The 15,399-nt window shown below is 47.8% G+C and overlaps 1 protein-coding gene across 1 annotated transcript in view; it reads right to left on the reverse strand.

The window, feature by feature from the left end:
• Window positions 1-15,089, reverse strand: part of OLFM2 (olfactomedin 2) — a gene marked incomplete at its 5' end in the record, with an annotated part of 59,578 nt that extends 44,489 nt beyond the window's left edge. The window contains one exon of the mRNA XM_084250579.1: window positions 15,024-15,089. Within this exon, the coding sequence (XP_084106705.1) occupies window positions 15,024-15,089 (66 nt within the window). The remainder of the gene's footprint in view (window positions 1-15,023) is intronic.
• Window positions 15,090-15,399: the final 310 nt, after the last annotated feature.

Here is a 15,399-nt window from a genome sequence, read left to right on the forward strand (position 1 = left end):
GGCACTTCCAGCCGCCGTGACGTCACGGCTCCGGCCCGGAGCCCGGCGGGGGGTGGGGGGCGCCCAGACAACCCCCACCTCCCCAGCGGAGCCCCGGCTGTCCCCCTGTCCCGGTCGCCCCTCAGAACGAGGGACCCCCTCCGGCGGCATTCCCCACCTGCCGCCCCCCGCCTCCGCGGCCTCCCCCGCCCCGCCCCCCCGCGGGGTTCCCGCCCCCTCCCCCAGCGGGGTTCCCGGGCCACCCCCCCCTTGAGCCCCCTGGCGATCCGCGCCGCGTTTCAACGGGCAGCCGGCCTGCTCCCACCCCCCAAGTTGGCAGGCGGCCGGAGTTGCAGGTCCCCACCCACCTACTGCCAGGACCGGGACCCGGGGTCTCAGCCGGGCAGAGCAGGCGTCCGGGCCGCGGGGCCGGGGCTGCGGGGCAGACTGGTCCGTTCCCCAGAGCCGGGCGCCGAGGAAGGGTCTCCCCTCCTTGGGGAAACGGTTTCCGTGCGCCAGAACCACTCTGGGGACCCTTTGGGCTTTTCGGGACCTGGGAAGCCCAAAGTGGCGGGTCCCGAGCCAGGAGACATGACTCGGATAAAGGTGCGGGAACGGGGGGTCACTCCGGCAGCTGGGGGTTTCCCATGACGCCAGCGGCGGCTTTATAACCGGGGACTGCTGAAACAGAGCATTTTGCAAACAAGTCCCAGGAGGGTCCCCACTCAACTTGAACTTGGGGTGGACACGGAACGGACACTTAGGACCGTCCTCCACACCCTAGGGCCTCGGGCCTGCCAGTTTCGGGGTTCGCAGTGTTCAGGGCCCCCACCTTCCACCCACGCACCAGCCCGCCGCGAGGGCGGCTGGGCCGCGGGGAGGCGCGCCCGGCGGGTTTTAATTTCCTCTGTTTCTCCTGCACTCACGCCCCCTCCTGGCGTCCCCGCATCACCTCGCGCCGCCGCCGTCGCCCTCAGTCCGCGGCCGCCGTCTGGAGGCGGCGATGACTCAGGCCTTTCTTTGCCTGATTGTGGCAGCTCAACGAGGCGCGAGGGCCCGCCTGGAGAGAAGCGCTGGACACCCGGCTGGGGGGTCTTTAGCCCTTCTTTTTTCTGAGCTTAACACCGAGAGGCAGGTTCTGACCCTGAGTGACCTCCAGCAATCACTTCTCTGTGCCTCAGTTTCTTCACCTGCAAAGTGGGTGGGTGGCTGTGAATGACCCTGAGAATCAAGTGAATGGGTGGCTGTGAATGATAAACCTAATATGGAAAGGCTCAGGTGTCCTGAGAATCAAGTGAAAGATTTATTGAGCATCTGCTATGTCCAGACACTGTGAACAGCAGTCAAAAATGCTTGCCTTTGAGGAGCTGAACCGTCTGTGGGGCAAGACAGACAAGATATAAGAAGGGGGGGAAGTAAAATACAACGGATAACAGGAAGAAGGGGGATGCGACTAAGATGGAAAGTAAGCTTTATAGAATGGTTAAGGAAAAGGCAGTTGAGTAGAGACCTGAAGAAGATGAGGGAAGAAGTCATTTGAACATCTAAGGGAAGAGTTCCCTGGCAACCAGCATAGCATGTGCAAAGGCCCTGGGGCAGGGGTGGAAGTGTTCAAAGAACAGGAGGGAGAACAAGGTGTTTGGAGCCAAGTGTGCTGGGGGAGACTAGAAGAGAGATGGTGCTTGTAAAACACTTTGCAGGGACATGATAAGTGTTTCATGAATAGTAACTGCCATGTTATCATTTGCAACTGATAATGAGCTTTAAAAAGTGAAATGTGTCCTTACCGATATGTCCTAAGTATGCATTTATAAGTGCTGAATGCTTGGCAAGTGTGCTTTCTGTAACCTCCCTTGAAAAGTACTTCCCTATTTGTAGGTGAGAACCCTGGGCTCAGAGAGGAGAGGGAACGATTCAAGGTGACCCAGCAGGCAAAGGAGGACCCTGAATTTGAATCTAGGTTTATCTGATTTCAGACTCCAAAATCACTGGCTCTAAGGCTTAAGAGGATATGGAACTCAATTCTACTCTCTTACTCTCTCACCGTTGGTGCTGCAGGAAACACAAGGAGTGATCTACACTCGTCTGCACTTGCCATCTCTGCTTCCTCACCTTCCATCTCCTCCATGCTTCCCAAACTCCTCTCACCAAAGGCACTGGTGACCTTCCAGTGTGCCAGTCCCACAGCCTCACACAGGCCCTCATTTAATCACTCTTACCAGTTAGTCTTCATGCATCATTCCCTTCTTCTTGAGAGTCATTCATTTCTCGATTTCAAAGCCACCTAATTATTTCCTAGTTCTGTCCCATCCCCACATCTCTAGATGCACTGTCAGTGTCCCCTGCTTCCTCCTTAAATGTCTGTGTCTCACAGGGCTTTGTCCTGATCCCTAATGCGTACTCTGAACACTGTGCCTGGACCCTCACACCCGCTCCCAGAGTTTTGGTTCTGTCTAGTACATTCTTATCTCACGGCTTTGTACTTTCTGTTCCCTCTATCCAGAACACTATTACCACAGATACATATAAAATTTGTTGTTTTACCGCATTTATAACTTTGTTCAATCATGGTAAGGCTCAGAGGTCTGTCCTATCCCTCTCCAGAAAACTACATTTCCCAGATCCCCTTGCTCACTGACTTGCTATTAGTTTTGTCCAATGGGAGACAGTGGAGGGAGATTGGCTAGTAAGGAGGAAGGGAAGAAGCCGGGGTATTTCTCCTCTCTGCTTGGGACAGGATGTTTTGTGAGGCTACTTTATACCCTCCTTGGCCCCAGTTTCCTTCTTCATGATGATAATCCCCTTCTTCATCACACAACCCTTCTGCTGTATCCCTCCAGCAACTTTCTGCTGTGGCTTATTGCTGGGCCCCCTGGTTCACTTTGCAATTCTTCCATTTCATAGCTAACCAGTTCCCATGTATTAGGTTGCTCTCTTTGAAACACTTAGAGTGGTTTGTTTCGATGGACGTGGTCTAAGTCATTGTATCTGAGAAATCTTCCCGGGCCACCTCATCTGTAATGCACTCTGTCCCTTCCTCTACTCCAATTTGCTGTGTTGTTTTTTTTAAAAAAAACATTTACTACCATGTAACATTATCTTATACTTTTATTTGTTTATGGTTTGTCTCCTCCACTGATGTTCAACTTCACAAGGATACCTTTCATGTCTGTATTTTTGACAGCTGCATCCCTAGGGGCTAGACCAGTGCTTGACATATAGTAGGTGTCCAAGAAATTTTTATTGATTGACTAAGTGAATCTAGAGCTGAGGCTTCCCATAGGTATATCTATAGCCCAGATCTCCACCTGGAGCTCACATCCACCTGTTTCTTGTACACTTCCACCTGTGTGTTTCAAAGAACTGTCAATAATAGCATGTGACACCCACTAGAAACATCTCAATCAAAATGAAAGGTACTACCAAGTACTGGTGATAGTGTAGAGAAGTCAAAACCAGTCTCTTGGTATTGCAACCAATTGCAAATTGAAACACAATTTATACTTTCTTAAAATGTTAAACAGAAACATCCATAAGACCCAACAATACCCAACAGAAATAAAATCATATGTCCACAAAAAGATTTGTACATGGATATTTGTAATGGATAAAACAGTCCAACTGGTGAATGGCCACACAAACTGTGATACATCCGTTTAATGGATGCCATTTGGCAATAAGGAAGAATGAGGTGATAGAAGCTACATCATGGACGAACCTCAAAACTATTTTGCTAACAGAGAGGCGTCAGACACAAAGGCAGCATTTGGTATGATTCCATTTACATAGTGTTCAGAAAAGACAGAGCTATAGAAACAAGAAATACATTCATGATTGTGTGTGGACGGACTACAAATGGAACTGGGCACCTTTTGGGGGTGGCGGACATATCCTAAAACTGGATTGAAGTGATATTTGCCAACTCTGTAAATTCACTAAAAGCCACTCAAACAGCTGAGTTGTATGACTGTGTTGTGTGTCCTGCAATCAGCCCCAATGGGGTGTGCAGATAAAGGCTGCCTCACCAAAAATCAATTCTCAGATACTAGCCGGATATCCAAAAATCCAACTCAGTTCTGCTCAATTTTGACACTATCTAACCAGAGACAGTGTCAGGGTCCACAGGCTAAGACCACCTTCCACATCGGACACTGGTCACAAGCCCCAGGAACTCACCTGTGCTGCTGACCAAACAGCCACAGATTGGAGGTCCCGCGACTCCCTGCTAGCTCACTGCAAGCCCAGATTATTATATCTGCTTTTCACAGACTAGCTATAGGTCAGCGTTTCCTATAACCCCCTCCTCAGGTCAATTTGCTAGAACAGCCTATAGAACACAGGAAACCTGTTTATTCACGACATGACTGATTTATTATAAAGGATATATAACTCAGGAATAGCCAGGAGGGAGAGATACAGAGAACAAGGTATGGGGAAAGGACAAAAAGCCTACACTTACAGTCTAGGCATGCCATTCTCCCCCAAATCTTCACTACCCTGGAAGCTCTATGAAGCCCCTCCTTTGGGGCTCTTATGAAGGCCTAGCGACACAGGCCTGATGGTTTCACACAACTGCTCTCCTTACTCCTGGAGGTCAGCACAGTGGACTAAAAGTTTCAACCATCTAATCACATGGTTGGTTTCCATGGCAACCAGCCCCCCCAATGTGTTTGACAGGTCTTAAAGGGGCAACTGGTTGAAAGTGTATTTGCACAGCAGTTGGACCCCAGGTTCCTTCTCTACCAGGCCCAGTCTAACCCTTCCTTCTCCTTCTGCTTACAAGGAGCTGGGATTCCAGGTCTAGTCTTGCCAAATAAAATAAAGGATAGATAAACAAACAAACACCTTTGTCACTCTCCACACAGGAAATTTCAAGGCTTTTAGGAACTGTGAGCCAGGAACTGTGGACGAAGACCAAATATGTTATGAAAGAAAACTATTTAAAAGAAGAGCATTCTGAACCTTTCCCTGCAATTCCCCCTTTCCTGAGATATTTATATTGACACAAAAATGAGTCTTCCTTAAATTTGGTGCCCCAGAATCCTTGTTTCACTCACTGTGGTCTCAGATGCACTCACAGTTAGAAACTATAGTACACTAACCCCTTTCTTCTTCCTCCTCATCCCTACTCCTCCATTCAAACCAGCACCAATGCTAGCTGATTGTGCCACAGAAATATCTACAGAAAGTGTCTTCTCTCTGTCACCAACCTCATTCTAAGGATCATCTTGGGGAGTGACTGTTTGTGCCCCCACACACACACACACAATTTATATGTTGAACCCTAACCCCCAATGTCACAGCATTAAGAGGTGGGCTCTTTGGGAGGTGATTAGGTGATAAGGTGGTACCCTTATGAGTGAGATTAGTATCCTTATAAAAGAGACCCCAAGAGAGCTCCCCCATCCCTTTGACACAAAGAGAAGACATCAAGAACCTGGTCCTCACAAGACATTGTACTTGCTGGCACCTTGATCTTGGTCTTGCCAGCCTCTGGAACTATGAGAAATAAAATTTCTGTTGTTTATAAGCCACAATCTATGGAATTCTGATATAGCAGCCCAAATATACTTAGACCAGGAGCCACAGAAAATATGATTTTCTCAGGAGACAATGAGTTTGTAACTTTCAGAAACAATAATAATACTTGCTAAGGTTTATTGAGGACTTACAATGTGCTATGTACCACTTACAGTGATTACAGGTAGTAATTCGTTTAACTCAGAATACCACAGTGAAGTAGACAGGATTACAATTTCCACTTAAAAATGAGGAAATAGAGGGCCTCCCCGGTGGCGCAGCGGTTGAGCGCTGGGTTGCGAAGCTGCCCGCGGCCTCTGCCGCGCCGGTTCGATCCCCGGCTGCTCCCCGGCCACTGGAGGAGGGTCCCACATGGCGCGCAGACCTCTCCTGCCGCCCGCTGCTCCCCTCAGCAGTGTACTTCGGTCCTTCTGCCTGCTCTGCTCCCCACTCTGGCTCTGGTGAATTCTCTCGCCCTCCCGTGCTTCTGACTGTACCCAGTGCATGTATAAACAAAACAAACAAACAAATAAATAAATAAATAAAAACATGCCTCTATTTAAAAAAAAAAAAAAAAATGAGGAAATAGAGACACAGAGATGCCAAGAAACTTTCCCAAAGGTCCCCAGGATTCTCGCCACAGGGGAAAATGGTCCATCCTGACCACACATCATGTACAAAAACCTGTTCCAGGTGGATTGTACATATAATGAATTGATTGTACATATAAAGGTGAAAGGTAAACAGTAACACCTTAGAAGAAAATATAGAAGCATATCTTCATTACCCTGGGGCAGGCAAAAACTTCCAAAAGTGGACACTAACAAGTACTAATCTCGAAAAAAAAAATCATGTGAATTACATTAAAATTAACAAAGAATGAAGACAAATCACACAATAAGAGATTTATAATCCTTATATCCAACAAGATTTATACCCTGATTTTATATTTATATAAAATATGAACAGAGATGTAAAATCTGGATATAGATATACACATACCTCTACATATCAGTATGAAAAAGAAGACAGCCTGGTAGTGAAATGGGCAAAAGAAATAAATAGACATTTCACAAAAGGAGAAACCCAAGTGGCCAATAAAGAGATGAAAAGGTATTTAACATTATTAGGCATCAGGAAATGTAAATTAAACCCATAAGGTGACACCACTATACATCCACCCTAAAGTCTAAAATGAAAAAGACACCACCACCAAGTGTTGCTGAAGACGTGGAACAAAGAGCGCACTCCTACACTACCGGTGAGGGGTAAAGCAGTCAACTTTTTGAAGAGTCTTTGGCACTCTGTATCCAGCAATATCTCCTAAAGCTCAATGGCATTTCCCCCATGCCCTAGGAATTCTACTCATTACATACAGTTGAGCCTCATTAGTTGCAGATTCCATACTGGCAAACTCACTCCAGTATTTGTAACCCCCAAGCAATACCCCAAGGCTTGTGCAGCCATTCCCGGACACGTGCAGAGCGGCGGTAACTGATTCACAGTTGTTCAAGTCCTGAACTAAGGTCCAACAGGGTCATTCTCTACCTTCTCGTTTCAGCTATTGTAACTAAATACATGTCTATTCTGTGCCGAACTTCTGTGCTTTTTATTAAAGATTTCCCTGTTTTAAGTGGCCCCTATGCCTGGGACTAAGTGCTGTTTAGAGTTTCCAAGTGCAAGAGGGCTGTGATGTGTCTTCTGGAGAAAAAACGTGGTTGATAAGCTATGTTCAGGCATGAATTATGGTGGCTTGGGTTGTGAGTTCAACATTAATAAATCAACAGTGTATATTAAATAAGGCATTTGTAAATACCCATTAAACAAGGTTGCATACTGTCTGGTTGACAAAAATATATCTGGGAGAATCTAGTCCCCAATGATTCAATGCAACAATTCATTATTTGCTAATTCAGTGCTCATAAGCTCTTTACACAATATAACTACTGTGAAAAAAGATAATCTACTGCTTGTGTGTACCCAGCAGAAATGCAAACAAACTTTTGCTGAAGACTTGTAGCCCAGTGTTTATATCAGCACTGAGTGTCAGCTACAAAGTTCACCAACCCAAATGTCCAGAAACAGTAGAATGGATATATTCACACAATACAGAACACCACAAAACAATGAAAACAAGCAATCTAGCCAAAACAATAATATGGAGGAATCTTGTGAACATTACATTGAGCAAAATAAGCTAGGTGCCAAAAAACTATAAACTGAATGACTCCGTGAAGTTAAAAAGTAGCTCAAACCAACAGGTGGTGAAAGAGGTCAGCTTAGAGGTTAGTTTTTTTTTTTTTTTTTGGAGGGGGGGGAGTGCTGGCAACAGAAAGGAGTATGAGTGGTCTTGAGGAGTCTACCAACCTATTAAGCTATTGTTGGTAATGCTATTTCGCCTCAAGACAATTTATCAAGCTGCACCTTCAAGATGCCTGCACTTCTCTGTTTTACATCAAGAAGAAAGCTTACTTAAAAATATGAATGAGGTATCAATTATAAAATATCAGATCCATCTCCATTTGATAAGCAGCAGGTAAAAATTACAAAATTTTCCAATAGATAATAAAGGCAAGCAAGCCAGAGCCCTCTGCAACAAACCAAGGAGCCTCATTGACACGTAAGGCATGAATTCCTGTGCACACATACACAGCTTTGCAGCCCTCGGTTCAAAACCCGGCATTAGTCTTCCAGTCTGTGGCTGCTGTTTGTTTTTGCCTTGGTTACAGCGAGTGTCTGGGAATGGTGTTGAAATGTGTCCCCTTTTTCTCCTTAGAAGGCTCCCAGGGTCGTCTCTCATATCACCTCTGCTTGCCTGATTTGGAATTCTAGGAGGAGGTTGAAAAAGAGACAGTGGGCTTTGTTGGGGACCTCGGACACTAGACAATGAGAAGAACACACCTCTTGCCCCCAAATGTGAGTCCTGCTAACCCTCTGGCTGCCTCCAATTTGCCTCAGGCTTTCTCAGCTCCTGAAATAGTTCTGTCTTCACACCTCTACTCTCCCCACTCCAGCCTGTCTTCATGCCGTAGCCAGAGCATCTGTCCCTCACACAAATCCAACCATTCCTGGCTTTAAAACCTGCTATTTAGACAACAAAAAGCAAATAACCCAATTTTAAAATGGACAAAGGACTTAGACATTTCTCCTTTGAAGACACACCACTGACCACTGACCACTGGACACGTGAAAATATGCCCGACCTCGGTGACTCCTGATGTAATGCGATCCAAACCACAGTGAGATCATCTCACCTCTCTCAGGATGGGTTAGAATCAAAAAGTCAGCTAATGACAAGTATTAGCAAGAAACTGGAGAAGTTGGAATGCAGATGCACCAGTGGGAGAAACTCAGAATGACCCACCTCAGTGGCAAACAACACCCATATCCTCAAAACATTTAACACACCCTCACCATATGATCCACAACACACTTCTGGGCACACGGCCTTGTGCTGCTTAACGATGGTGACCCCAAGAGGCTACAGCAGCTACCAGATTTGGGGTGGGCTAACCCCCCAGGTATGTGGAATGCCTCTGTGATGGCCACGCAGTGACCAAACCACCTAGTGGGCATTGAATTCCTGGGATTGAATTCCTGTCATTTAGTCAAGCAAGATGGTGTAACCAAAAAATTGAAAGGCAGCTCTCAGAGACATCTGCACATGCATGTTCAGAGATGCAGGATTTGCTCTTGCCAAACTGAGAAGGGACCCAAATAGCTGTGGAAGAATGGACAGCTAAACTAAATATGGCATGTCCATAAAATGGAATGTTCTTCAGCACTAAAAAGGAAGGAAATTCTGACACAGGCTACAACGTGGATAAATCTTGAGGAAAGAATGCTGAGTGAAAAAATAAGCCAGGTTCAAAAAGACTTACATCAGGTCCCTAGAATAGCCAAATTCATAGAAACAGGACATAGAACAGTGGGTGCCAGGGGGTGGGGGAGAGAAGAAAGAGAAGTTGCTGTTTGATGCACAGGGACTTTTGGTTTTGGAAGATGAAAAGAGCCCTAGGGAAGGACCATGATGATGACGCGTGTGTACTTAGCACTTCCAAATGGTCTTTTATATGATGTTTACTTTGCTGCAATTAAAAATAAAAATTTTAACCCTGCTACTTAAACATAAACACATACACACACATGAACACATCTCCCTTCTATGGCTGCTTATTGCCAGATCAATAAGTTGTAAAATACTTAACCCAGTTTTCAAGGCCCTCACAGGCACAATCTACCTGTCCAAGCTCACCTTTCTCACCTTCCCAGTGAGCCACCCCCTGATTCCTGATTCCTTTCTTCAGAACCCGCTTTATGTTGTTAGGTCTTGTTCCCTTGGCCAATGACCCTCTTGCACATAAAATGTCCACCCTCAAATCTCTACACGCTCATCCTACAAGACCATCTTCAATCTTCAAATGCCACCTCCTCCAGCAAGCCTGCCTGACCCTGGACATTTTGTACATTGCAACGTGCCTGTCTCCCCAGGACCATTCAACAGAGGGTTATATCACACCCTCCTTGTCCCCAGTGGCTTGCTCAATGGCCGTGACATAGGAATTGCTGGCGAAATTAGAAAGAATCCAGCTCCTTGTGTGCTTATCGTGTATTTTTCTTGGGGGCATAGCGGGCGAAGAGTTATTTGCTATTTCGTTCAATGACTTCAATGTACTTTGCCATTGGGTTTCTTCCACACTATGGTTCCTGCCTCCTCATATGCTACAAAGGCTCAGATGCTAGCTCTCCAGAACTGTCTGGTTAGAACTGTATATAAAGTAGGAGTAAGTAGGTACTGAGACCCTCTAGAGCTCCCAGAAACGACGCAAGCAAGCTCTACTTCCAGACTCTGTAGAGTCTATTTTGACTCCTCTCTGCTCTTTTCTGGTTTCTCCTTATCTTACAGCTAAGATCTGAACAGATGAAGATGCGAGACACACTGGGTTTTCACTCCGAGCATGAAGATATTGATGGTCTCAGACAAGAGTTCACAAAGAGCAGAAACAAAGTTTCTTGCCCATCACAACACCCTTCTCCCCAGCACAGCTTGATTCAACTTCAGAGATCTTAAATCTTCCATCCATCCCACCCCTTGAGAGTTCAAACTGTGACCCAGTCTTCAAGGTCTGGTAGCAGGCTCAGCACACAGAAACGTTCCACACGAATACTTCCTCAGTGCATACATGAATGCACGAATTAACAAAAACAGCAAGTTACTGTCTCCCAGGCACTGACATGGAATGCTGGGCAACAAAGCTGCCTGAATCAGCATCTAGGCCCCTGGGAACCCCATCCATGCCCGAGTGATCATGGACACGTGGACACAGTCACTGTGTGCACACACGCACAACATGGTCGTGTCACACACAAACCCAGTTCGGACAATGCCAGTACTGGTCCCCACATACACACACATACACACACACACCCATGGACACCACAAACACAGTCCTGTCAGGTCAGACTTAAAGTGAGGTGACTGACATGAATTGTGCCCATGCACAGTTGGATCCTTGTCTTTTAATTTTTGGCGTTTTGTTCCTCATTGTCTGGGACAATTTTGACTTTCTTAAAAAATATTGCACTAAAATATTATTTATCTTGGTTACTGAGGTTTTTTGGCATTTCCTTTAATTTTGCACCCCAGTCAAATGCCTCCCTTGCCTCATCCCACCCCCCACCCTCAACAGCTTCACAAAGGGACACACAGTGTCTGCACTAACTACATTTCACCACTAGGTGTCGCTCCAGCTCCTTCATCTTGGGCTAAGGCCCAACCCTGAGCTTGCTTAGAAAGAAAATGTCCAATTCACGTATAATCTGGGAGTCCTTAAGATTTCCTTTTATTTCATTCCACCTGGGATATACATATAAAGGAGCTTGCCTTATTAAGGAGAATATCGCCTTAACCCCAAATAGTGGTGTCCTATAATGGTGGAATTTGAAGCAAAGATGGGTTTTTCCTGATGCCTCTGATACAGGAGACTTTCCCCCTCAACCCTTCATTGGCGCAGGGGTTCCATGGCTTGAGAAAAAAAAGACTCAATGGGAGGGGCGGGGGGAAAGCACTCATTCATTTAGGCAACAGATAGTTGTACACCTACTGGCTGTTTTATAGGCACCAGAGATACAATAAAGATCACTGAACCCTAAAGAACTGGTTCTCTATGGGGAGACAGACAACGAATGAAAGAAAATGGTGGAAAGGTAGAAAAATAACAGAATAGGAGCTCAGAATAGCGGCGGGGAGGTTATTTTAGATGGCTGGTCAGGGAGGGCCTCTAGGAAGAGGTGACATTTAAGCAGATGGAGAGGTAGGGAATCAAGTAGCTACCTGGGGGAAAGTGTCCCAGGCAGAAGGGAATAGTAAGCATAAGTGTGGAGACCCTGGGGGATGCATGAAAATGGAACTACTCCTCCCCTCACTTCCTGTGATGATCCCAGGAAAGAGATGACTCCCTCCCAACCCCCACCCCACCTCCGCAAAAGAAAATCCCAGATAATGTCAAAGATATAACTAGATCTCAGGGAAAACTTCCCAGTGGTTAGGAAGGAGGCACCTTTACCAAAGGGAAGATGGTGGAACTTGGAGCTGTCATGCTCCCTGGTAGCTCCAGGGCATTCCTCTCCCCCTTAATCTACCTTCCCCTCATTCCTCTGCAGTCACACCAGACTCTTTGCTGCTCTCCAAACACACTAACCTTGCTCCCACTTCAAGGCTGTTGCATTTGCTGTCCATCCCCACCCTCCACACTCCATCTTGAGTTCTTTTCCCCCTGGATACATAGAAACCTCCCTTTTTCACTGCCTTCAGATATCTCCTCAAATATCACCTCCTTAGAGCCATCATTTCTGACAGCACCTGCTAAAATACCCCCCAGTTCACCACCATCACTCTTCCATCCCCTTTACCATATTAATTTTTATTATTCTACATGTCACTTGTATAGTTTTATATATTTATTTACTTGTTGACATTGTATTTTATGTTTATTCTGTTACTGTCTGTATCTCCTGTCAGAAGGTCAGTTCCAGGAGGGCAGGGACTTAATGACTTCATTCATGGATTATTCCCCAGAGCTGAATCATATTTACTGATTGAATAGACAAATGAATATTTTCTAGAAAGGACCTCTGGTGAAACCCCGGGTACATCTGAGATTTAAGAGGCTCTGGAAGCAATGGAGGGGGAGGAAAGGGAACAGAGCATACATTCTCCAGATTCTTTTCCCTGGGGCTCCAGGCTGGGTGGACAAGCTAGGGGCTGAGACCATTTTGTTGTGATGTTGTTATGACACTTCCGTGCCTGTGGTGGCCTCCTGGAGGCCCTGCAGCCCCTCCAACAGATTACCCCAGTTTAGCCCCGCCCCATCCATCACTTCCTCACCCACCCACCGACGCTTGTTTAGTCCCGCCCCCAAGATGCCCCGCTTAGCCCCGCCTCCACGGAGCCTCGCATTAGCCCCGCCTCCAAGCCACTCCCGCCCCCATCCTGGGGTCTGATGGACTCTTCAACAGCTCCTCTCAAGGCGCTCTCTCTCGCTCTCTCGCTCTCTCTCTCTCTCTCTCTCTCTCTCTCTCTCTCATAGTCAATCTTGAGAAGAAGATAAAAAATCTAGAGTTCTCGAGGAGCAAACAGGGATGGGAAGTATCCTCAGCTGGCGCTTCTAAGGGTCCTTCTGGAAACCAAATTCAAGTTTATCCCTGGATCATTTCCTGTCAATAAGTCTCTCGGGCTTATGCCTTTTTTGGCTTCTTGTTTCTTTACTTCTCTCTGGCTCACATCGAATGAACACATAATGTGCGCAGCCTGATAGGCATCCAGCACACTTCCCATCCCACCTAGTTGAGAGTCCAAGGATGGTGAAATAGCCGAATGAGCAAAGAACTCTACCTGTGATCTGGAGATCCTTCTATGTAGAATCTAAGCTCCAGCCTTTCCAATGTCCCTTTTGGGCTGTGCACAAAGGTCAGAGTCCTTTCTTCTGACCCGGAAAGAGAAGGTGTAAGTACACTTTTTCCTCTGAACTTCTACCTAAAAACCCCTACCAGTACCAACAAATGCACTGTCCACACCCGTGAAGTGGGTTATTTAACAAAAGAGCAAACATGTGGACTCATTGTCTTTTCTACTCCCAAGCTGTCTAAGCTTGAGCAAGTGGCTTAACTTTTCTGTGCCTCAATTTTTCCACCTGTAAAATGAAGGTAACAAAAGCACCTGCTAGCAGGACCTGACAGGATTAAATGCCTTAGTTCATGCTGTGTGTTTGATACAGACCCAGTATACAATAAACACTTAATAAATGTTAACTGTTATTATAATCATTATTTTTTATAGCAGCTTCCCTCTGAGCTCCTACAGATAGCAGACTTGAGGGGATTCCCATTCCCAAGATGGAGGAGGAAAGAGGCTTCTGAATAGCTAAAGAAAGCTTGGACCTTACAGATTTTGCAAGGCCCCCCCCCAGCCTGCCCAAAGAGAGGAAGCTACCTACTTCTGAGAAAGCATGACTGAAGTGTGCAAGGCAACACACATACACACAGATACGTGGATGTCGGTGTTTGCACACACACCCTTACCCTTCCCACCCCCTGTTAGTGTGATTTACTTTTTTAACAGAGTGGTACAGGTCAGCCCAAAGCTCTCACACAATCACACACCTGCTCACACACATTTGGTACAACACCCAGGCAAATGGACAGGGTCACGGGGACACTGACACACAGTCCTTTACACACGGTCCTTTACACACAGCTCTCGCTACCCAAACACCACCAAGATTAACACCATCCTCACTCGCTGTCACATCGCCCGTCACACACAGACACACAAGTCCCAATGGCAGGCTCACAAGCTCTCACTGCCATGCCAGCCTTCCTGTCACAGCCTGTCTCTGTCATACAGAGGCTCCCTCGCGTACAAACACCCTCTCCCATACAAACACCCTCTCCCAATCACACCCCAACTCACCCACAGTTGGATACACACCTGCACAGTCACACACACAAACTCTGTCACACCCAGCCATGACACAAAGATACACACGTTTACCCAGCACCTCACACATGTCTCTGTCAGTCACTTGCACGTGAGTCCCACCCCTTCCCCACCCTGGGGGTGCAGGGAAGGAGTGGGGTCTTCAGAATCTGGGCACCTCCGGCCATGATGGGGGAGTGAAGGGTGAGCAACACCCTAAGCCCCTGAAGTTTCCCCCCAAACCCCACCAAGCTTCAGCGAGATGACGGGTGTGGGCTCCGGGTCACCGAGCGGTTGAGAACCCCGAAGCTGACACCAGACTGTCCCCCAAACCAACCCAGCTTGAGCCTGGAGATGAAGCCCCCATCTCCCTCAAGCCGGGGTGGAATCCCAGCCCCTCCCCCGCTGCACTGACCCTCGCCCCTCGCAGCCCTGGGAGGGAGGGGGTCGTGAAGCCCCAAACCCCGTTTCTGAGGGAAGGCTCTAAGCCGCCCCCCCTTCCTCCCCAGGAGCCCTCTGAGCTCGCACCTGCCCACCAGGCCCCTACCTGTCCGGCGAGGCCTGAACACAGCAGCGGCAGCAGCAGCAGCGGCGGGACCGTGAGCGGCCACATGACGCGCCCCCGGCCCGGAGTCCGGGTCCCCCCACCCCCGCCCGCCCTAGTGGCGCCTCGGCGCGGGGACCCGCACCCTGCGCGACCCCGCCCGCGCGGGCGCCCCTCGCCGCCTCCCCCGCCTCGCCGGCGGCCGGGATTCCGCCTCCCCCCGCCCCTCGCAGCTTAGAGTCTTTGTTGCGGGCTCCGCCCCCCGCCCCGCCCCCAACTCGTTTGTGGGCGCCGCCGAGCGGGTCTGGGGGCCGGGGAGGGTGGGAGCTGACACCGGGGAGGGCGGCCGGGACGAGACTCGCAGCCCCCTATGTCTTGG

Source organism: Talpa europaea, assembly GCF_964194135.1.
Source record: "Talpa europaea genome assembly, chromosome: 12".
Taxonomy (NCBI): domain Eukaryota; kingdom Metazoa; phylum Chordata; class Mammalia; order Eulipotyphla; family Talpidae; genus Talpa; species Talpa europaea.